Genomic DNA, 24,288 nt, shown 5'->3' with positions numbered 1-24,288 from the left:
ATATGCTGATTTCCTGCTAAAGATACATCTCTTATCATTATCAATGTTGAAAATTGCTTTTTTTCCCTTTTTTGTGAAAACTGTGATGCATTTTTAGGATTCATTGATGAATGGAAAGTTTTTACTACAAAATTCTGACTACAACATTTTGACATTCCTAACATGTGTAAACATGATTTGGTCAATTTTGTGCATCACATGACCGAATGTTTATATTGGAGTACTTGACTAGCATTAGATGCTCAACAGACTAATCAAAATTACGCTCTGAAACAGATCATACAATTCTTCTCTAAAGTTCTCAATCAACCCTGAAAATGACCAAATTCTTTATGTTCAGTATGTGAGGCCTTTCATATTTATAATGAATTTATTTAAAACACCTAATTGTGACAAAATGTCTCAAATAACTGAGAAGAAACAATACACTGGCCACAGAAACAGAGAAACAAACCATTGCATATACAATGCTAAAAAAATTTAATATATAGAACTGTAATTATACACTATTTACATTTACACAGTGATACCGTTTTCTCACAAATAACACCCATAAGTTAATAAATTCAATTTACATCCTGAAGTGCATAGTGTTCCATATAACATCGGCCACTCTGAATTACAGTAAGCTTCTACTGAAGCACCATTGTCACAGAACAATTAGAATCATTAGCAATTCTTAAAAAATAGTGAACCATTCAGGGAACATTCACACCAGGTGTTAGTGGACTGAATGGATGGAGATTTTATGGCCACAAAGAACTTGTGAAGGGGGAGCGCTAGGGATTGATGGTGTTTGGCTGGACACAGAAGCAGTTTCCAAATCTATTTGCTGAAACACTGTTCAATACAGCTGCATGTGTCTTGCTATCTGTATGTCAGAGCGATGAAGGGTGCATGTTCTAAATGTACACCATAATCTTGACAGGGCTGTGTGACATTGTCCAATAAGCTGCAGTGTAATGCCAGTCCCAGCTCTAAAGTGGGCTGCAGGGGGGCTGCACCCTGCCTGCCCTCATTCACCTCCCCCCACACTACAGGCACTGTGTCTTGAAGGGATGGGGGTCTTTGCTTTTGGACAACGACCCCTGGTCTGGTCAAGCCCCTCACCCGATGCATTTCCATCAGGCTTGGACCTCTACTGGCTCCTCCGATGACCAGCTGCAGGGCCTGGAAGAGGGTAAGCAGATCTACTCTTAGCTCCACGACACCATCTCTCAACCAGACACTGTACCTGCAGAGAGAGAGAGAAAATAGTGATGACTTCATTTGCAGAAAAGTTCAATTCAGTAATTCCTTGGAGAACTGTGCTGACAACATTTTCACTTCATCTATCAAGTTCCTGTGTCTCACCTAGTAGGGAAGCCTCGTTTCTCCAGCGAGGGCAGCACAGGTTGGATGGTGAGGTGTTGGGGGTTTGAAAAGTGAAAATGAACTTCTGCTTTCTCCAACGGCGCTGACAGCACATCCTCGCCGAGCAGAAACTCAATGTTGTAGTCTTGACAAGTAAGAAAAAGACACATGATTATGGGCACTGCTGTCACATAGTAAATACAGGCTACCTACTGTAAAACATTACATACTGTAAAAATATAGACATATGAGTATGTGTCACATTGTTATTGTAGGTTAAGTATTGTTAATGTTTAAATTTTGTTAATTTGTTTTACCCTGCTATATATATATATAACTAAATACCAGGGTCGTGATTTAGGTTTATGCTGGTTTGGTGCTAGTCTAGGTTTGCAAGTGAATTTTTGAGTCTGTTGCAGTCTGTTGAGGTTCCTCTTAGCCAAGCAAGATTATCTTTTAACATCCCTGCCTATAAATATATTTGGAACACAACACTATTCATATAGTTTTTAAATATATGTGTGATATTGCATGCTAAAAGTTTTAATTACAGTACTTCTGCTGAAACCAGACTAAGCTGGTTGGCTGGTTTTAGCGGATCTTCCAGCCTGGTTTGCAGGTTTTGACAACATTTAGCTGATCAGACTAGGAGACCAGCTGCCCAACCAGCTAAAACCAGCTGAACACTAGCTTTACTAGGCTCAGAGAACAGCTTGGCCAGCTTAAACCTGCTAATTCCAACCAACCAGCATAGTTTGGTTTTAATAGTGTTTATATATAGTGTTATATATATATATATATATATATATATATATATATATATATATATATATATATATATATATATATATATATATATATATATATACAATACATATATACATATATACATATACATATATACATATATATATATACATATATCATATATACATATATACACATATATATATATATATATATTAGCACAAATATACATATAGCTGGTATATACATATATACAGCATACCCATGTTGATACCAGCATCATATATTTCATACAATAGCAAAATTGTGTTTGTTAGTTATTTAATCCTATGTTTTTGAGCATTGTATTTTTTTGAACAAGGTGTCGGAACAGTTACTAACTTTTTTACAGTTGTAAAAATTTTTGCTGGTGAGATAAACCCGTCTAACGAATCTGAAGAGGGGTTGTTCTGGGAAAACAGCACGACGTGGACCGTCACTCATCGTCGATAATATGTTCAGACGGTACATCTGGCCCCAGTCACCGAGCGGAGTGGTGCTCTCCGTCCACGGGGCGCTCAGGAGGGCGCACTGGTCGTGCTCGGATCCTGGTTCACGACGGCTCCGTCTCTGGACGTGTCCAATACGGATTTTACGCTCTCCTTGAAACGAAGTCACCTTGCGAAGTTGTGTACTAAGCGATCGGCACTGTACTCCTACAGCAATAGTCAGGAAAGCGAGGACCAGCAGTGAAACTCGTGCGCGCGTAACCGTGGCCATTTCAAGTATCCACATATATTGCGCTCCGGAGAAGCTTGTCTCAAGCTCTCCACGATACGAATGAGAAGGTAAATCCTCTTGCTCTGACAATAAGCTTAGTTTCTTCTGTGGAATTTGAATTCTGGCTGCTTTTGACTCTCCTCCCCCTGGTTTTGTTTGGGACCCTTAAGCAGCCATTCGCACCCCCATCTACCTTTTAAATGGCTCTGCATAATGAGGCGCCCAGAGCCCTGCCAGTCCAGTCCATTCTTATTCTCACTCCTAATGACCCTCATTACAGAACATCTGCACCATCACCAATGAGCTGCTCATTTGCAAGAGAAACAACTTGGACCAAGGGAAGCATAAAACTTTCCCAAACTGTCCTATCCTCACAATAGCTCCACAACCAACAGAGAGGTAATCTGGGATATAGAAACCATTCATCTGGGTGCACATACACTGACCCTAAGTAGACAGTTAAGCTACACTTTGTAATTCATACTAATACAGATGTATGAATTTACTACATAGATAACAAACAATCAAACCAAATAGCTTTCTCACAATTAACTTCACTTTTGAATTTAACCAAGTAGTTTCAGTGTGACTTTTACTGGATGAAGTCAGCTCTCCTGAAGTTCACACAGGTTACACTGCAGGTCTTGATTTTGAATTTAACCAAGTAGTTACTATATCCGATTTTTTTGAATGGCTTGACATCATCTTTTAAAAGTGTCTAAATATCTTATTTTTGCAACGACACTATACACTGCTTATAACTACCAAACGTAACTTTTTCGGAAATATTTTGTAAAACTGCACGAAATACAATGGTGTGATGCAAATTAATTCACCCAGTGTTTTGCTTTATCATAAATATTACTCACAAAAAAAAAATCTCACAAACATTCGTCTCCAAACACTAAAAAAGCGCTTAAACCGTGGCCTCCCAATACTCGTGAAATGTCTTCAAACTTATTTTTCTGTAACAACTGTTATATTTTTGCCTGCACCTCTTCGCCCCAAAGACTTAAAAAAGACATGAATCGCTCCGCATTGCTCCACTGTGTGTATCCTTCGTCCTCTATCAGAGCCTATAATAAGTCATGTGATCTCAGTTGTGGTGTCCACCCTGAGTTGACGTCACTTTTTTAATGAAAGTACGATCGCATTTCTGGGATGATTTGTCTGCTTACATGCACACGAAAATGTATTTAATCCGATTTTCATATCCGATTATTACCACAATGAATGAGGCCTGATCTGAAAAATCGGAATCCATGCGGTTTTTTAGCTGCTTATTAGACGTTCACCGGTCATATAGATCTGTGCCACATGAGAGGAAAAAATCGGAATTGGGTCACTTGAACCATGCAGTGTAAATGGGGCCTTAGAGAACCATAGGCGTAGTTCACATGTACTGTAAACACAATTGTTAAATGGTTGACAATCATAATGTGTCTAAATATCTTTATATTGAACGAGACATAGTTTTATAATTTACAAACTAATTTTTGTGAAATATTTTGTCTGAAAAGTGTGTGGGTTAGTTCACCCAACTTTATCATTTACTCACTCTCATGTCGTTCCAAACACATAAGACTCTAGTTCTTCTCCCAATACAACAAATGAAGTGACTTTTAATTTAACCTGTTATATTTCTGCCCCTTCAAGGAAAGCCCATCGCAACAAAACTTTGAAGAGTCTTCTGAAAATAGGTTTTTGTTATTTATGATTATGAGGTTTATTTAATTTAGGCTTTTATTCACATTTAAACATTGATCAACACATAGATTGCATCAAATATTGCAAATATAGATGGTTGTTTTGTATTATTTGTTTGTTTAATTTAGGATTCATCAATTGTTCTTGTGTGTCAAGCATATATAAAATTAGTGATAGCATTATATATGAGAAATATTACATATACATATATATATATATATATATATATATATACTATATATATATATATATATATATATATATATTATATATATATATATATATATATATATATATATATATATATATATATATATATATATATATATATATATACATATATATATATATATACATATATATATATATATATTCATTTGTGTTCCCATGATGAAAGTAAGTCTTAGGGTTTAAAATTACATGAGGGTGAGTGAATGATTGAAGAAATTTCATTTTTAGGTGAACTATCCTTTTAGTTACTCAAATACTTTTTGTGCCATTCTTTAAATACTTCTGCATGTGCCTCAACAGATGTTATTTAACATATCTAAACCCTCCTGACAGAATCTCAAACAGGTTTAGTAAGGACATTTATTAACACTCAAGCACAGTTTTGTTCCATTTAAAAAAGGTGAAATTTTTAACAGTAACACTGAATGGTCTAAGCCATTTTTTAAAGCCTCAGTTCTCTATTTCATTTAAATAGCGAAGGCTACAGCAGAACCCGTCTCTCGTGACGGAGACACTTCCTCTATATTTTAGTATTACTTGGGATGACAGTACATTTTAATTTTCAGCCTCTACTTTTAATTACAAAATGATCAAACAGCAGCCTATTATACAAACAAAACCATGCATGACATTCTGAGCAGTACAAGAGAGACATAGTATAAATATGGTGAATATCTATGAAATAAAAGAGATTTAAGAGAAATTGAAATCTTTTTAAAAGGCCCAGCTAAAGCAGGTTAACTCCATGTTTAAGGAGCCGCTGACGGGCTTTTCTGGGTAGTGAGAAGGCACTATCCTGAGGATCAGGACTTCCAGAGTTTCTGACAGGTGTTCCCTGCTGTAGAAAATATGTCTCCTGGGCCATGCTACGGGTTCCATACACTGCCGAGCTACCGTTCCTGTAATTCAAAAACACAACACTTACATAACTGAAATGTGCTTAAATTATTTTAACACTAATGTTTTAACTGTTCACATACAGAGTTACTTACACAAATTAACTCTAAAATAAAATAAAAGAACATGGTCAAAATACACATTAAATGATGAAAATTACAAAACGCATTCAAAAACACACCCTAACCTGACAATGGCCTCCTGTAGTGTGTCTAAGTGTGAGAAATGTGAATGGAGCAGCTTAGTGGCCCTCACAAAGGCCTCCTGGGGTCCAGCAGAGCGCCCACATACATTAGCTACAAAACAAATGAAAAGTCACAAACTATTTCAAGAACACACATAAAATACACAATCATTTGCGTCGGTCACCATTTTGTCTGAATTTACTAAGATTTTATATAATGTTTAAATATATATACTGTATATATATACATATATGAAACAGGACTTACTAGTGAGAGTGTTTTGAATGCAGTCATAGTGGGCAAAGGTGTAAGGCCCCGGTGGGCCAGGTGTCCCAGGCGAGGTATTTCTCAGGTGAGCCTCAAGCCCATTTAGTGATGCCATGCTGCTGTGATGCTGTAATTGTAATAGAGAATAATTTTATAATGCAATATAATGGGTCAGTAATTATTATTATAAATGTTTTGGAAAGTTTTATGTTCACTAAGGCTGCATTTATTGCATAAAAAATACAGTAAACGTTTGCTAAATAAAATTAATAAAAAAAAAATCTTACTGACCCCAAACCCCAAAATATTGGGGATTCACACACTCAGTAAAATTCACTCATTTAAAATAATAGTTGACCCAAAATATTTACTCAACCTTAGGCCATCCAAGATGTAGATGAATTTGTTGGATCCTCTGCAGTGAATGGGTGCCGTCAGAATAAGAGTCCAAAGAGTTGGTTAAAACCATAATAATCCACACCAGTCCAGTCCATCAATTAATGTCTTGTGAAGTGAAAAGCTGCGTGTTCATAAGAATAAATCATTAAGGCGTTTATAATTTCAAACCGTTGCTTCTGGTTAAAATATGAGTCCTCTGTCCATCTTATTGTTTTCTCCAATGAAAAAGTTGTCTAATCTGAATCAGGCGAGAAATATGCACAGATCAAGCACTGTTTACAAGTGAAAACAGACCAAAACAGTTTACAGTTTTACTAAACAAACATGTCAGGATTTTGATGTAAGAGGACAACATAGGATGGACTTGTTCACTGGAGGAGTTGTTATTATGGATTTTTTGCCAGAAGTGACGGGTTAAAATTTAAAAAGCCTTGATGGATTTGTGTCAAGTTTTAATTTGATGGACTGGAGTTGTGTGGATTATTTGTGAATTATTGTGATGTTTTGATCAGCTGTTTGGAGTTTCATTCTGACGGCACCCATTCACTGGAAAGGATCCTTTGGTGAGCAAGTCATGTAATGCTTAATTTCTCCAAATCTGTTCTGAAGAAGAAACAAACTCATCTACATTTTGGATGGCCTGAGGGTGAGTAAATTTTAAGCAAATTCTCACTTCTGGGTGAACTATATCTTTAATATGTACAAATTATTTAAAACAGACTCAAACTTGTGTTTCTCACCACTTCCTCTCTGGCAGTGGGGTCTGTGTTGAACTCTGGCTCTACCAGCAGGGCCAAGACCAAACCTCGGACTCTATGCTGGTATAATACTGAGGGCACTAGAGAGGTGTCTGCTAGGGTCTCATGTGGTGAGGGGGTGTTTCTGGGTTCATATTTCTCCTTAAGTCTCCCTTCGACTTGCTTGCTCTTTGTTCTTGCCTCTTCCTCTGTTTCTCCTTGGAATTTGCCATTTTTATTGGCAACATGATTGTTAGCGTCCAGTTTATTTTCTTCATTTTGAATCTGGTTGTCGTGGTCCGAGTGGTTATCAAGACAGTTTGATTGCTCATACCCATTAGCGAGGGCTTTGATTTCATCACTCTGAGTGTCCTGGTCTGAATTTAAACCTTCGCTTTTGGTTTCTGACCCTGAGCTCGCATCTGTATCCTGCTTTATGTTCAGGCCTGCCAAACTTTCTTTCACTGCACACAAGTTAGTTCCGTTCAACGTGCCGTGGTCATGTGAGTCAGGAGTAAAATACTCTGATTGGTTCATGAGATTGGAGTGAAGGGGAGTGTTAACCCGTGAGGGAATGGGGCTGAAATATGGTTCATCAGAAAGGGAGGAGCGAGGAGACGACGGCATCGTCTGATAGGACACTGGGGGACACTGCATGGCATCTAAGCTTGAAGAGTCAGTATCTGTGGTTGGGGTGTCGGATAAAGTGCGTGATAAAAAGCGGGACTTGCTGGGTTGGCAGGGAGGTTGACTGCAGTGAGACCTAAGAATGAGAATATTTATAAATACCAATGAATATTTAAAGACACCACTGTTCAAAAGTTTGGGGTCAGTAAGATATTTTTAAAGAAATCAATACTTTTATTCAGCAAGGACACATTCAATTGATCAAAAGTGACAGTAAAGACATTTATAATGTTACAAAAGATTTCTATTTCAAATAAATGCTGTTCTTTTGAAATTTCTTTTCTTCAAAAAAATCCTGAAAAATAGTTTCACAAAAATATTAAGCAGCACAACTGTTTTCAACATTCATAATAATAATAATAAATGTTTCTTGAGCAGGAAATCGGGATATTAGAATGATTTGTGAAGGATCATGTGACACTGACGACTGGTGTGATGGCTTCTGAAAATTCAGCTTTGCATCACAATAATAAATACATTTTAAAATATAATAAAATAGAAAACAGCTATTTAAAATGGTAAATATAGTTGCAAGCAGCAATTAAGGGGCCAAGCACAACAGAGGTAAAATGACGAGCTAAGGAGGTGTCTTTAATTACTCCGTAAAGACCAGGGTGCTCCAACCCTACTCCTGGAGAACTACTATCCTGCAGACTTAAGTTCCAACCCTGCTTCAACACACCTGTCCATAATTAAGTAGCCCTGAACACCTTGATTAACTGGTTCAGGTGTCTTTGATTAGTGTTGAAGCTGAACTCTGCAGCATGGTTCCAGGAGCCATGTTCGGAGACCCCTTTTAAAGACATATGTTGATACAGAATTTTACTACAAAACTCAAAATGGCCGATGCCCCAAAGGCCTACATAGGAAAATTAGGTATTGTTTGATTCGGTACGGCCAACTGGTCAGAAGTTATAATCATTCAGAAATGTCAATTTTTATATCTTTAGATCAGTAGGTGGCACTGTTCTGAAACTACTCTTGGGCCCTCAGGCAATGCTTGTTATAAAAAGTACCAAGTTTGGTCAGAATCCGCTAAAGAGTTGCATATAGCATATAGCCTCATGTCCATTTTTGAACAAATTTCAACATATTCGTTAACATGCTTTACGAGAACGGTTTGGTCTATCAGAAGGCTTTTGATAACTTTTTGCCAGCATTGTCTGAAGATGATCTGAGCCAGTTTTGGTGAAAATTGGACATAGTGTCAAGGACGAGTTTGTAAAAGTAGATTTTTTGCTTCTAGACCTTACGGTTAAAAAGTTATTAGCAGAAATATACGTGCAAATTTGACCTATCTGTGGCGTTTGAGTTTGACACAGGCTCCAAATTTGCTATGATTAATATTGAGACTGTCCTCTATCTGTGTGCCAAATTTCATAACTTTCCCGCAAGCGGTTCTATGGGCTGCCATAGACTTCCAGAGCAGAAGAAGAATTACTGTATTTTTTATCAAATAAATGCAGACTTCTTTCAAATATATAAAAAAAAATCTTAACAATCCCAAACTTTTAAACAGTAGAGTATGTACATATATCCACAAAATGCAAATATCTAGTAATGCATATGCTTCTTGATTTGTACCTGCATGCTCTATCCACTGGGTGGCAGCGGAGCATGTACAGTTCAGTGGGTGTCAAGAACACTTGTGTGGTAGCTGTGAAAGAGGAAGGTGAGCCCACAGATGAGCTCAGGCCATTGGCCGTCACCCGGAAGTCCTGTAATGAGACATATGGAGAAATACACAAGGATATAAGCATAAATGTATATATATATATATATATATATATATATATATATATATATATATATATATATATATATATATATATATATACAAACCCAATTCCAAAAAAGTCGGGACACTGTACAAATTGTGAATAAAAACAGAATGCAATGATGTGGAAGTTTCAAATTTCAGTATTTTATTCAGAATACAACATAGATGACATATCAAAAGTTTAAACTGAGAAAATGTATAATTTTAAGGGAAAATAAGTTGATTTTAAATTTCATGGCATCAACACATCTCAAAAAAGTTGGGACAAGGCCATGTTTACCACTGTGTGGCATCCCCTCTTCTTTTTATAACAGTCTGCAAACGTCTGGGGACTGAGGAGACAAGTTGCTCAAGTTTAGGAATAGGAATGTTGTCCCATTCTTGTATAATACAGGCTTCTACTTTCTCAACTGTCTTAGCTCTTCTTTGTCACATCTTCCTCTTTATGATGCTCCAAATGTTTTCTATGGGTGAAAGATCTGGACTGCAGGCTGGCCATTTCAGCACCCGGATCCTTCTTCTACGCAGCCATGATGTTGTAATTGATGCAGTATGTGGTCTGGCATTGTCATGTTGGAAAATCCAAGGTCTTCCCTGAAAGAGACGACATCTGGATGGGAGCATATGTTGTTCTAGAACTTGGATATACCTTTCAGCATTGATGGTGCCTTTCCAGATGTGTAAGCTGCCCATGCCACACGCACTCATGCAACCCCATACCATCAGAGATGCAGGCTTCTGAACTGAGCGCTGATAACAACTTGGGTTGTCCTTGTCCTCTTTAGTCCGGATGACATGGTCTCCCAGTTTTTCAAAAAGAACTTCAAATTTTGATTCGTCTGACCACAGAACAGTTTTCCACTTTGCCTCAGTCCATTTTAAATGAGCCTTGGCCCAGAGAAAACGCCTGCGCTTCTGGATCATGTTTAGATATGGCTTCTTTTTTGATCTATAGAGTTTTAGCCAGCAAGGGCGAATGGCACGGTGGATTGTGTTCACCGACAATGTTTTCTGGAAGTATTCCTGAGCCCATGTTGTGATTTCCATTACAGTAGCATTCCTGTATGTGATGCAGTGCTGTCTAAGGGCCCGAAGATCACGGGCTTCCAGTATGGTTTTCCGGCCTTGACCCTTACACACAGAGATTGTTCCTGATTCTCTGAATCTTTGGATGATATTATGCACTGTAGATGATGATAACTTTGAACTCTTTGCAGTTTTTCTCTGAGAAACTCCTTTCTGATATTGCTCCACTATTTTTTGCCGCAGCATTGGGGGAATTGGTGATCCTCTGCCCATCTTGACTTCTGAGAGACACTGCCACTCTGAGAGGCTCTTTTTATACCCAATCATGTTGCCAATTGACCTAATAAGTTGCAAAATGGTCCTTCAGCGGTTCCTTATATGTACATTTAACTTTTCCAGCCTCTTATTGCTACCTGTCCCAACATTTTTGTAATGTGTAGCTCTCATGAAATCCAAAATGAGCCAATATTTGGCATGACATTTCACAATGTCTCACTTTCAACATTTGATATGTTATCTATATTCTATTGTGAATAAAATATAAGTTTATGAGATTTGTAAATTATTTCATTACTTTTTTACTCACAATTTGTACAGTGTCCCATGCGGGTTTGTATATATATATATATATATATATATATATATATAATATATATATATATATATGCATATATATATATATATATGCAGTATCAGGAAACTTGACTGTACCTGGCTGTACGTTTGTGTCTCATACACCATCACCTTCATTGTCAGCGCAGGAGTCATCTGGGTACTAACCACCCTGTACAACAGAGGATTGTCACTCTAAATTGCTTTAGCCACTTACAGATACATGATCAATATTTGGAATAAATATGAATTATCGTAAACAAATTTTCTCCTGCAGTGACAGCTCACCTGCCCCTGTAGAGGATACAACCTGCCAGGACCAGAGGACATCGCTGACATGCCTGAAGAATGAGGGCAGCCTTCAGCAGCAGCAGAGGATCAATCTGATGCAGGAGTGAGGAGAAGCAACCATTCACAAACAGGTTTGAGAAAATTATTCACAATAAACATGAGGACAGGATACTTTGCTGTTAACTGTTAACATAATAGTAAAATCTGATACTTCCACTCATACTTACATGTGTGGAGTCAATGGTCCTCACGCAGCTGAAGATGTTGTGAAGCTCAGTGGAGCCGCCCTGCAGGTGACAGAGATATCTGGCCCATCGTAAAGCCAAATCCTCCTTACTGTACAACTGTGTTGAAGTGCAGCAAAACACAACATATATGTGGAAGTGGTCTGATATGGTATTAACTTTTAATAGATATTAAGTATCTTTCAAAAATTTGGGGTCTGTAAGATTTTTGGTTTGTATAATGAGGCAAGGTTATTATATTTAACTAAAACCATAAAAACATGTCCGTTACTTAAACGTTAACTGAAAATAAAAAATATTTTTAGCTAGTTGCCAGTGCAATATTTCTCATTTTGTTCTGTTTAACATTAAGTAATTAAATCGCTAAAACAAAATAAACTAAACTTAATAAATACAAACGAATAAATATACAGATATTAAACAAATACAGCAAAACGGTAATATTGCAAATTATTATTAGAATTTGAAATATGTCTTTTCTATTTTAATATAGATGTCAAAGTTGAATTTTCAGCATCATTTCTCAGTGTCACATGATCATTCAGAAATCTTTCTAATATGATGATTTGGTGATCAAGAAAATGTTCTTATTAAATATATTTGTGGAGCCCATGATACATTTTTTGTCAGGACTTTTTGTAAAATTTGACGAATTTTATGTTCAAAAGAATGGCATTTATTTGACAGAATTCTTTTGTAACATTATAAATATCTTTATAAATATTTATTTTAAATCATAATCAGTGAATAGGACACTGTAGACAGTGATGTTGCACCTGGTAGCTCTGACGCACTGGTCCATTGTAGAAACAGAAGAGGGCAATCAGCTGATCAAGTAAGTCACATACACTCACATCAGGAATGTCAACCACACAGCTCAGTGCCTGGAAACCAGAGAAAGATCCCATTCAAAAGAGTTGTGAAACCACCAAAAAAAGCACACAAAGTCACAAAGTTACAAAACTTTGGCTCTGTTTAAGTCAGGAGGAACTAGGCACCAAGACATTAGGTTTTGTAACAGGTTTTGTAATGTCATTTCCCAAAGACAATTTTTTTCTTACCCAAAGAAAGCTATCCTTCATACGGACAGCATATTTGCTTTTGCGCAGGCGAAGCAGGCGTACGGGGGATGAAGACATCTCAGACACACAACGACATACACCGGCAAGCTGTCCACAAAGCAGCTCTTGTTGGTCTACTGGTGTCTGCAACAGCACACACACTATCATGCATATGTATATGAAGTATTATGTCATCTTTTAAAACAGCCGTATTATAATATTGTTATGGAAGGTGCAGTTGCTTCTTCATGCTTTAAACAAAATATAAATCATTTTCATTACAAATAACATCAATTTAAACCGGACATATGTCTTACATCCTCAGGAGAGAAGTAGTAAATCCCTTCTCGAGTCCGGTCTTCCTCCTCTTGCACCTTTGAACTATCATACAGGAAGAAGAAGCTGCATTCGGAAATATGATGAAACACATAAGCAGTAAAGTTAGCCATTAAGCCAACCCTCGTTCCTTCAAGTATTACTGATAAAAGTTTAGGAAATTGATACAGAAGTGTTTTTCATTGATGTTAAGCATGGAAATATCTCTAAGCATGTATAATGCACTGGACAGTGAGCATTCTGTTCTCTGTGACTGCAGTGATGGGTCACACACTGTTAAGGGATGCTATTCTAAAGGACATCTTAGGAAGCTGCATACATGTTGTATAGATCCCCAATATATCACTTTGTTTAAAGAAAGAATGTAAAGAATTACACATTGAATATTATTCTCACCGTCGGGAATAAGCCAAAGCCGCTGTCTCAGCCATTGGTTGCATCTGTTAAAAGAGACTCAATCTTATTAAAAGAATAGTTTACCCAAAAATAAAAATGTACTCACGTACAGGCCATCCAAGATGTAAATGAGTTTGTTTCTTCAACGAAACAGATTTGGAGAAATTTAGCATTGCATGACTTGCTCACCAGTGGATCCTCTGGAGTGAATGGGTGCCGTCAGAATCAGAGTCCAAACAGCAGATAAAAACATCACAGTAATCCACACGACTCCAGTCCATTATTTAATGTCTTGTGTAGTGAAAAGCTGGGTGTTTGTAATAATAAACAAATCAACCATTAAGGTGTCTTAACTTTAAATTGTTGCTTCCTGCTGAAATTAATCCTCTATCCATAATTTTGCTTTCTCCAATCTTGTCTGAATCAGGAGAGAATCATGCACAGATCAAGCACTGTTTACAAGCACAAACAGTCTAAAACTGTTGTAAACAAATATGTTGGGGGATTTTTTTTGTGAGAGGACAAGAGAAGATGGACTATTTCAGTGGAGCAAGCATTATTATGGGCTTATGAACTGGTATTTTGGCCAGAAGCAACATTTTAGATATATTTAATTATGCCTTATAATTAATATAACACCTTAACTATGGGGTTCTTTACTACAAACACACACTTTACAAGCGTTTCACTTTACAAGATTACAAGAGTCGTGTGGATTATTGAAATGTTTTCATCAGATGTTTGGAGTGAATTCCTTTAACTTTGGTACTCCACAAACTATGGTTAACTATGTTTGTAACTTAAGGGACAATCTATGGGGAAAGTAATACACACAGGAAAAACCAAAGCACTTCATAAACTTCAAAGTCTGAGACCACATTGAAAATCTGGGACATTTTTTATTTAAACCTGGGAATAAAAAGGTCAAGATTGAATCATTATAATACAATCACAGATCTATAAATGTCTTAGTTACTAATAAAATGTATTAAGGTACTAATAAAACTACTGCTGATGTTACTGTAACTGCCTTGCACAAAAGTTCACGTTCTTGATTTCTCTAAAATGCACACAGAAGTGGAAACTACTTCACTATGTATTTACTTGTAGGATTTGCACTTCATTTGAGTACTACTGAAACTGAATTCTTGTTTGTAACTCAATTACATATTCAAGATAAATGAGCTTCTGCCTAAAATTAATTCATGTTAGCCTAACTGTATGATTCTATTATCTTGAATGTTCATTTGTGAAATGAGCATTACTTGGACACATTCACTTCTGCTTTGTAATGTAGACACATGCATTTTATTGTGAAAAGCGCTATACAAATAAATTTGAATTAACTTGAAAATAATACGCCTGTTACTCCTTACAATTTTGTTTAGAACTCCGAAGTACAAAGCAGCGTGTTTAAATGGAGGTAGCTTTCATTTTAACATCTGATAAAGCTTTACAAGAGAAAATCATTGAAGTATTCACACATTCTAGATGAAGTATTGAAAGTTTTTGAAGACTTGGTGGTTCTTAAACACTAGGTGTATATAAAGTAATAGGCTATTCATATAAAGCATTTGTTGCACTTAAGTTAAGAGTAACATAAGTAACAAAGAAATACTTACACTTTTAAATACTTTAAGAAATCCTTTTGTTTTGATTAGATACTTTTTTATATACTTTTTTTTTTTTTGAGTAAATTATTTGGATTATTCAAAAATCAAGCTGGATGTCACAACCGTCCTGTTCTGCACTAGTGAGGTTCTATTGAGTTGCTGTCAAAATGATCACGCCAAAAATTATTATAAAAAGTGATGCTGATTATCCGTTTTAACGGAAAATCAGCATTAACGAAGAGAATCGACATTAAGAACATGCTGCTGTCCACTTAGTATTGGATTATATCCATGTTAGATAACGTGTGTTTGCGCCTGATTGATCACGCAGATGTGGAAACAAACAGGTCGTTCCTCCATGTTTCTTGTCTGTGCAACAAGAACCGATACAAGTATTATTTTGACTCACCGTCGGTGGGTTGAATGAAGTTTAGATAAACTTTACGCATGTCATCCAACTTCAGCTGAGTTACTCGATCCCAGCCGCACTGCCCTGATTATTCATGTTCTCTTAGAGAATACTGTAAACAGTTCACGAGTATCCAGATGCCAGTGATATATTCAGTATAAACGGAAACGGATAAGATCTCGTGTTTCATTATGCCATTATATTTCGTTTTTGAGAAGGAACGTGTCACAAGAGTAAAGTCATGTGAGTGTCTTGACAGTACGGCGATCCTGGAGGAACAAACTTCATTTCGTTATCCATTCAGCCTTGCGTTTTTCGGGGGAGGGATCGTATTCATACAGATTGTATGTATATTTGAGTATAATATTTTTTATTTACATATTTTTAAGTCATATGCACCCATGAACAATTTACACACACTTCAAAAATCCTTAAGCATTTTTTTAAAAATGTGTTACTTTAATGCGCTTCTCTTCTATACGTTAAATGCAGCATCTAAACACAAGTAAAACACAATAATGCATCACAGGATCTGACCCACTTCAGTCACTCCCTTCAAAAATGAGACTTCTGACACGGTTTATAATTTAATGGATTTTAATTTCAGTTTATGCAGATAATGTGATACGATGGTCCTTCAGCAGATGTAACTGTTTCCATAAGGTATTTCCACTAGGTGTGGAAAGCACAGAGGTAAGATCAACATACTGGACAGAGGTCATGTAAACTGAAAGAAACAGAGGAGTGGTCCAAGCCTGGACAGATGTCCAGGGAAATGAGAGGGAAGACAGAGGGCCCTCTGGTCCCTGTAGGGGAGTTCTGGTAGAGCTCCTTACAGCTTTCACTCATGATGCTCGTAGCCGTCAGGGAGGGCGTTGACGTGGGGGTTGTGGAAGAGAGTCTTGGTGCCGTCACCCCATGGGAAGCGCTGATGTACATGTGGGAAAGAGAGGAAAAACATTGTTTGACTAATAAAATAAACATTTATTCTTCAGTTATGACACAGAAATGTTCACAAAAGTCTGTGTTTCAAACGTTTCAGTAAAAATAGGCATGTGATCAGTTTTCTGTATTTGAAATAGGGCTGCTCGATTATGGCAAAAATCATAATCACGATTATTTTGGTCAATATTGTAATCACGATTATTTAACACGATTATGAGGGGGCCATATGACAAAAACTTTATATGAGTGATTTATTTAAAGATAGTGACACATATGTATTTCCTGTAATATATCACACATGTATTTCCTGTAAATAAGGTTGCTACAATCATTATATCTGCACTGTTTACTTCACTGGTTTGCACTCTATCTGCCATGTGCCTTGTGCTTGTTTAGCTTAAAAAGACAATGGACACTGTGACACGAACAGTAGTTTAAGGTTTACTTTTTTAAGCTTTACTTATCTTTTTTTGTTATCTGTATGTTAGTGTTATCTGAGAGTAATGCAATTTCAAATCTCTGTATGCATGTACTGTGCATGTGGAAGAATTGACAATACAGCAGACTTGACTTGCTATGACATCTACATTATAGGGACCAGCAGAATTTCAACAAAAAAAGTCTTTAAAATTATTGAAAATAATTAAACTGTCAGTAATAAAAAAAAGCAAAGGAACAAATACAATAGAATAAAAAGATACATATTAAACAAACTGTATTTTAAAGTTTTTATGCAAGTATCAAGCAGTATGATTATTTCATTTATTCACTATACCATTTATTATTAATGTCTCATTTTAGTTTAAGTTTGGCTTTAGTTTTGTATTTATTGCAGTTTATATGAAAAGGTTCATGTAGCGTGGTACAGCCTACTGCAGAAATTAATAAATCGAAATATAGCCCGCTGTCACTTTAAGAGCCGCACGGATCCAAATTACTGTTACATTGCTTATATTTTCATTCTCAACTCTTTACATTCATTACATGACCGACGAAGGTATACATGAATAAATCACCAAGCACAGCATTGACACATTTTTGCATGTACTTGACCGATTAGGCGCGCACCTCGAGCTAAAAGATGAATTTAAATGTCCGTGTTCTGTTCTGTTCTGTCTCTGAGCGCTTATATCTTCCTGAGGAGCAGCGCAAGTTCTCTTTCACGCTTTTAAAAAAAAATGAATAAATATACTTCGATAAGTGAAAAAAAAGTGAAAAGTGACGTGAGCCAAGTATGGTGACCCATACTCAGAATTTGTGCTCTGCATTTAACCCATCCAAAGTGCACACACACAGCAGTGAACACACACACACCGTGAACACACACCCGGAGCAGTGGACAGCCATTTATGCTGCGGCGCCCGGGGAGCAGTTGGGGGTTCGGTGCCTTGCTCAAGGACACCTCAGACTCGAGACTCGAACCCACAACCTTAGGGTTAGGAGTTAAATTCTCTAACCACTAGGCCACGACTTCCCCTAATCAAATTGGGCTTTTATGGAGGAACAAAGTGCAGCTCTGCAAAAGGAGGCGGAATGGGGCACAATAATTGTTTTATCTCGATTATTGGATTTTCATTATCGGAGGCCAAAATCGAAATCAAATCATTTTTTCGATTAATTGCACAGCCCTAATTTCAAATGACTACACAATAAAACAACTATAATAATAAAATCGTAATTTAATATTTTTTTAAATTAAATACAAATATAAAAATAAATATTTTTGATTATTAAAAAAAAAAAATTAAATCAAAGTATTGTTTTTTTTGTTTTAATAGTTTTAAAAACAAAAAACAATTAAGAGTATTTAATAATAAATAAGTTTCACTGACAACCAATTTATAAACGTTTTACAATTACAATTTTGGGAAGATGGTTTGCACATGTTTAATGTTGAAATGCATGTTATAAGTGAGTAAATTGAACAGAGCCGCTGACAGGTATCATTGTTTTGCAGAAAGAAAGAAAAAAATGCTCTGATTTACACAATTCATGTGGGTCATACAGCACTTAAAGTCACAGAATATGGGAATACACAGAAAAATCATATTGATATATACAGTGCATATGGTTATGGTGTGTGAAGATACAGCCTCGTTCTTGGAGGCTATCTAAAGCCCGGGACACACCAAGCTGATGATTGGCTGTTTGCCATCGTCAGGCCGACGGCGAGTGATGATCGTGCTAGTTTGTTGGGTGTGTTCCACTCATCGGGCTCACACCGGCGGGCTTCGGGGCCGTCAGCGAGAGTGAGAGCTCTGATTGGATGTTCAGTTTAGCGAACGAGTCAATGCCGCGACGGCGAGTGATGCTCTCCTGTGATGAAAAACAGTATGGACAATAAATAAATAAATCATGTACTCTACTTCTTTCCGCAAAAAGGTATGTGAATAAATAAATAAATCATGTTACTCTGCTTTCAAATGTGATCAACGCTCTGATTTTTGGGTGAAATTTTTATCCAAGATGATCTTGAATGTGATTTTGAATGACATTGATCTCCAAGACCAATGGCAACGTCAATACTTACAATATTTAAAACCAAACCTGACTCAAAAGTGCACATGACCAGACTTCACTGAACTTTTGCACTTTTCATTAAATAACTCAAACTCCCACCCTGCTCCTCGTGCAGATGCTTTAAAGGTGTTCGTGTGTAAAGTGTGGGTGTTTTCACCTTGCTGCGGATGTAAAGGGCAGGGGGACGCAACTCCCGGCTGCTCGTGCTGGTGTTGTTGTCCTGAGCTGAACTCGCTCCAGAACTGTTGAGCCCTGAGGTACATGTTCAGCATACACACCGCGACTCCAGGCAGCGCCACCACGAACGACAGGATCGAAACATCCAGGTCCATGTTACAAACAAATCTGTTTAACACGCGATAGACACTTCCATAATAACGAAGTCACATTAACCGGTTAACAGGCTAGTCGTTTAGTTCATTCAACTATATAGTTATTAAGACGAAATTCATTTAGTTTTCGTGACCTTACTATACAAAAGTCTAAACTAACTGCTATCCTGCAGTCTATACCAACAACAGAACAACATTAATCAGCCATTCGCGTCGTATCCACAAGGTCAAAAGGTAACTGTTAAGAGTTCCGGCTGTTCGTAACGGTTGCTCTTTTTAGTTCGGCGTCTGTTTTGGGATATTTGGAGGTGGTTTCATACCTGCTTGTTCGCCGTGAGCTGCTACTGCAGCCGAAAGCTTAGTGTTTTGGGTCTGTAAAACGGACTTCAGGAGGTCTGGAGTAAACGCAATTTCGATTCGCTACGGCCATTTTTGCGGAGACTGAAACATCAGGGGCGGAAGAAGCTTTAAACAAGCTGGTGCTGGAAATGGACGCGCGCGCCACCTGTTGACGGGGAGGTCCAGCAACGGCTGTCTTTTTATTATTGAGTGGTGAATTGTATAATTTTTTTTATCTAGTTATTGTAATTGATTAGTTTGGTTAGTATGGTGGGGTCGTAGGTGGCAAGTGCGTCCCTGTGTTTCAATGTACCTACTTATACTACGCCCTTAAAGTATGTACTCTTTTGGTGAAGAAAAAGTACACACTTTTGAGTGTATAGTAGAAGAGTAACGTTAGGCAAGCTTTGGGGGGACATACTATATCGTCAAACAATTGCGTCTTTAAAGGACCACTCTGTGGCACATGTTACACGCACACTGTCACTGTAAACTGGCCTGTCAATCATCTCGTCACAGCTAACATCCTCCGCATTTAATTTAATTTAACTTTCTACACACTGGGAGAAAAGAAGTAGCTCGTTGATCTGCCAAGACGGTCAATGGGAACGTGTTCCTGCTCATATTGTCTGATGAATATATAATATACAAAGATTCATATATAATAATATATATATATATATATATATATATATATATATATATATATCACCAGGTTAAATGTGATTATTAGTAACTCAAACCATTTTTGTCAAAACTTTTTGCACTTTTTTTTTTGTATACCAAACCACCGATCGCCGCCCACGCATCCGTGCAGACGCTTTGTAGTTGTTTTCTAGCGCCAATTGGTAGTTTTTCTACCGTGCTTGTAGTTCTGGACCGTAATCCTTGACGAAGGGTCTGGCTGCAGACTTGCACTTGCATTCTCAGACTTGCATGTCTCAGACACTTGCGCACCGCGCTAGTGACATCACTAACAGAACTTTTTTTATTTTTTAGGTTTTGTTCTATTTGTTGATTACATTTTTTTGAATCTCTCAGACATTTTACAACAGCAGCCATCTGTTTGAAGACAACGAAAAAAGACAACTAATAACGAAGTCACTTGCAATCCGGTTTGCAGGCTCAGCTACCTGTGACGTCACTTGCGGTCAACACAAATATGCGTGTTATTAAGATGGAGATTATTTAGATGCTGTGACCTACTATTAAACGATTAAAACAAAATGCTAGTACCGTAACGTACAGCGTCCTGCAAGAAACAGACAAACCCGCAAATCCGCGGCCGTACAACAACAGCAGAATATGAACTGCAGTGCGCAAAGTCTTTTCGCTGACGTTTTGCTCTCCCGTAGAAAAAACAACACTTTATATGGCTTAATGTATTAAGATGAGGCCTACATAAAGTGAAACTAAAAGATCAAATTCACATATTGGGTTTTATTTAACGGTTACGTAACGATAAGGCAAGCAGATGGGCCATAAACACAATGCGGCCAACTTTTTGCGTTGTCCTGAAATATCAGGGGCAAAGAACTTTAAAACAAGTGGTGCTAATAAATGGACGCGCGCGCCACAATTCACGGGGAGGCCTCCAGCAACGGCTGTTGACAAATTCATAGCAGACCACACGAATCCTATGAATCTAGTCATGAAAAGATTCATCAGGAAATCAGGTCGTAGGTGGAAGTTGCGTCCCGTGTTTCAATGCGTTAACGTTAAACTTATACTACGCCCTTAAAGTATGAACTCTTTTGGTGTAAAGAAAAACGTAACACACTTTTGCTGTAATAGACAGAGTACAATGATATAAAGAGCTTTAGGGGGGGCTATTCTATATCGTCAAAAAAAACGCTTAAACGCCACTCTGTGGCACACATGTTGCATTTATTCTGGGCTCACCTGCTGGCCTGTCAATCATCTCGTCACAGCTATTATGCATATTTTAATTTTATTTAATTTAACTTCCTACTGTTTGGAGATAAAAAATAGGAGCTCGTTGATCTGCCAGTCGCGGGGTCTTCATGTGGAGATCTTGCTCATATTGTCTGTATGAATATATAGCCAGATTATATATATATATTTATATATATTTTATATATATATATCATATATATATAATAAATATATCACCAGGTTAAATGTTTTTATTTTTAATCAACCCATTTTGTTAACCCATATTAAAGTGTTTTGTTTAACCATACGATCGGAGGCATCCGCGCCCATTTGTAGTGGTTTTCTCGCGAATGCAATTTGTAGAGTGCACGTGTTTGTAGCCTGGACCGACCCTCTTGGAATCCTTCGCCAAAGCGCAATGGATTGTGGCCAGTTTTAGCCATTAGAGTGTCCACACTTCAAAAATCGACCTGAAATAGTAGGCTACACCATCTGGGGACTTTTGGCATACTCTTTTCAACATACTATGCTTTGGGACACACTTATAATCTTACATACTATTTAGGATGGATAGTATGAACATTGAGACGCAGGGCGTGTTTTTGAATGTTACAAGTGAGCAAATCATTGACTCAAACGATTCATTAAACAAAACAGCAGAGTGATTTATACATTCTAACAAAGATGGCATTTTAATTGTGTTAATATCATTTATGATATTAGAATTATGTTAATCAGTAATTTTTATAATTCTTCCTTCTTTTTGTCTTCTTGTTGTGAATAAAATTGACATGTCGAGCTAAACGAACAGAACAGATCCCAATTAACGAACAAGATTATTTGTTCATTCAGTTCATTCACGCCTAAATTGTGTTGCTGCCTGCTTCGCCTTCACAGTCCGCACTCGAAAGCTATTGGTTAAGCGACAGTCAGTTTTTGAAGGCTGAAAGCAGAGAGACTCGAGTGGGCAAAAATCACTCGGTAAGGACTCGTTCGATGAAACGATTTACTCATACAGACCGAGCTAGAATTTGCATTCTCTGACATAAATAATATTTAAAGAATAGCAAAAGAATAGCATGTGTTGTTTCAATTAGCTGTGATTTAGTCATCGTTTAGTGTAAATGCACGTCTTTATAGTTTATTAACCCCTTGTGTGCTCCTCATTTGGGAGTCACACTCATGGTCTTCACGGTTGGGTGTGGCAGTAGATGTTGTTTGTGGATTTTTTTTTTTTCAGTAAAATCAATCTAATATTTTTTTTTGTTGTTGTTTAATATTATTTTCTTTTGTATTTTGAGAGAATTTCATGCTACTAATTATTTTTAATGCAATAATTATGATAAAATTTTCCAAATGAAAATAGTAAAAAAAAAAAAATCTTTTTTTTTACTTTTTTTTTTTTTTTTTTTTTTTTTTACTTATTTTTCAATTAATGCAGTATTTCAGATTAAAATAGAGACTAGGCCTTTAAAATCCAACTTCTGAAGGCAGAATAGCACCTCCTGGTGAGAGCAAAAAACAAAAAAACAAAAACAAAAACAAAAACAAAAGAAAAACCTGTAATTTCATGGTGTAACCACTAGATTCCTGTATAGGACTCTATAGAGAGGCTTGTGAATTCCCTTGTTTTTATATACATAATTGTTTATTTTTATTAGGTTGTGGATTTAAATGTTTAGGCATTCTCAAAGAATACTTTTTGTCAAGGTTTATATTTTTTGTTGTTTTAAATGTTGATTTGAAGTGTAGGTTTTTGCATTATTATTACTACATTCAAACCTGAACACAGAAAGCAGATTGTTACACAAAACATTAAAATTATATAAAAATGTAACAAAAATTAACAGGAATGCTTTATCAGAGCTTAATCCTTCTGGGTCTGATCTGATTCTAACCTCTTATTTCAGTCTTCTGACTCATTTTGGCTATATGGTCATAACCATACCAACTCATTTGAGTATGTATAATTCTGTATGTGTGTGTCTGTGAGTGTGTGTAAGTAAGTGTGTGTGAGTGGATGTATCCATTTACACTCTTGATGTTTTAGAGTGTAACCCCTTCCACTTCCGCTGTCCACTTTTTTTTACTTTTTTTTACAGCTTTAGCTGACCAAAAATTTTTCATTTTCAGCCCACTGATCTGGGATGACATTGATCTTCAAGACCAATGGCAGTTTGTTTACAATATTAATTAATAAGTAATAAAACAAAACCTCACAAGTAACAGACATTTAAAATTCAATACTTAAAATATTTAAAACCAAACCTGACTCAAAAGTTCATACGACCAGACTTCACTGAACTTTTGCACTTTCTTTCATTAAATAACTCAAACTCCCACCAGACTCCTCCTGCACTTCCGCTGTCCACTTTTTTTTACTGCATTGTAGTCAAATTGTTGATTTGATTTTACATAGTTGCAGTGTTAGTCACACCAGTTCATAGGTGTGTGTGTGTACAAGTGTGTGTCCTTGTGTGTGTGAGTTGGTGTGTTGATTTTGCACTATAGATATTTT

At 36.8% G+C, this 24,288-nt stretch overlaps 2 protein-coding genes across 3 annotated transcripts; both read right to left on the bottom strand.

Moving 5' to 3' along the window:
* Positions 1-5,143: 5,143 nt before the first annotated feature.
* Positions 5,144-16,022, bottom strand: LOC109110433 (Hermansky-Pudlak syndrome 4 protein homolog). Of its 2 annotated transcripts, XM_042762569.1 has the most exons (13): positions 15,739-16,022; positions 13,717-13,760; positions 13,302-13,386; positions 12,985-13,128; positions 12,700-12,807; positions 11,906-12,022; positions 11,676-11,770; positions 11,487-11,559; positions 9,554-9,687; positions 7,286-8,045; positions 6,147-6,273; positions 5,882-5,990; positions 5,144-5,696 (listed from the first exon to the last, which is right to left on the bottom strand). In XM_042762569.1, exons 2-13 carry the CDS (start codon positions 13,758-13,760, stop codon positions 5,525-5,527), a joined length of 1,968 nt encoding a protein of 655 aa, XP_042618503.1. In that variant the 5' UTR covers positions 15,739-16,022; the 3' UTR covers positions 5,144-5,524. The 2 variants fall into 2 exon arrangements, with proteins under 2 accessions (XP_042618503.1, XP_042618504.1); XM_042762570.1 differs by lacking the exons at positions 13,717-13,760; positions 15,739-16,022 and having other exon boundaries at positions 12,985-13,145.
* A 295-nt stretch (positions 16,023-16,317) lies between these two features.
* On the bottom strand, positions 16,318-19,535 carry LOC109109877 (cytochrome c oxidase subunit 6A1, mitochondrial-like). Its single transcript, XM_042763042.1, has 3 exons — positions 19,455-19,535; positions 19,361-19,423; positions 16,318-16,666 (listed from the first exon to the last, which is right to left on the bottom strand). The coding sequence occupies exons 1-3, from the start codon at positions 19,533-19,535 to the stop codon at positions 16,580-16,582; spliced, it is 231 nt and encodes a 76-aa protein (XP_042618976.1). The 3' UTR covers positions 16,318-16,579.
* Between the last annotated feature and the right edge of the window lie 4,753 nt (positions 19,536-24,288).

The sequence above is a fragment of the Cyprinus carpio genome, chromosome A8, assembly GCF_018340385.1.
Source record: "Cyprinus carpio isolate SPL01 chromosome A8, ASM1834038v1, whole genome shotgun sequence".
NCBI lineage: Eukaryota > Metazoa > Chordata > Actinopteri > Cypriniformes > Cyprinidae > Cyprinus > Cyprinus carpio.
The sequence above is the reverse complement of the archived record's forward strand: the minus strand, read 5'-3'. Positions and strand labels throughout refer to the sequence as shown.

Bases quoted from the DNA above. Each gene is read 5' to 3' on its own strand.
- LOC109110433 (XM_042762569.1), bottom strand. From the start codon at position 13,760: ATGCAACCAATGGCTGAGACAGCGGCTTTGGCTTATTCCCGACG. The intron at 13,129-13,301 runs GTAAGACATATG...GTGCTGTTGCAG, and splicing joins ACTACTTCTCTCCTGAGGAT to ACACCAGTAGACCAACAAGA. The intron at 8,046-9,553 runs GTACAAATCAAG...TCTCATTCTTAG, and splicing joins CCAGTGGATAGAGCATGCAG to GTCTCACTGCAGTCAACCTC.
- LOC109109877 (XM_042763042.1), bottom strand. From the start codon at position 19,535: ATGGACCTGGATGTTTCGATCCTGTCGTTCGTGGTGGCGCTGCCTGGA. The intron at 19,424-19,454 runs GCTCAACAGTTC...AGTTCAGCTCAG, and splicing joins TGCTGAACATGTACCTCAGG to GACAACAACACCAGCACGAG. The intron at 16,667-19,360 runs GTGAAAACACCC...CATGTACATCAG, and splicing joins CCCTTTACATCCGCAGCAAG to CGCTTCCCATGGGGTGACGG.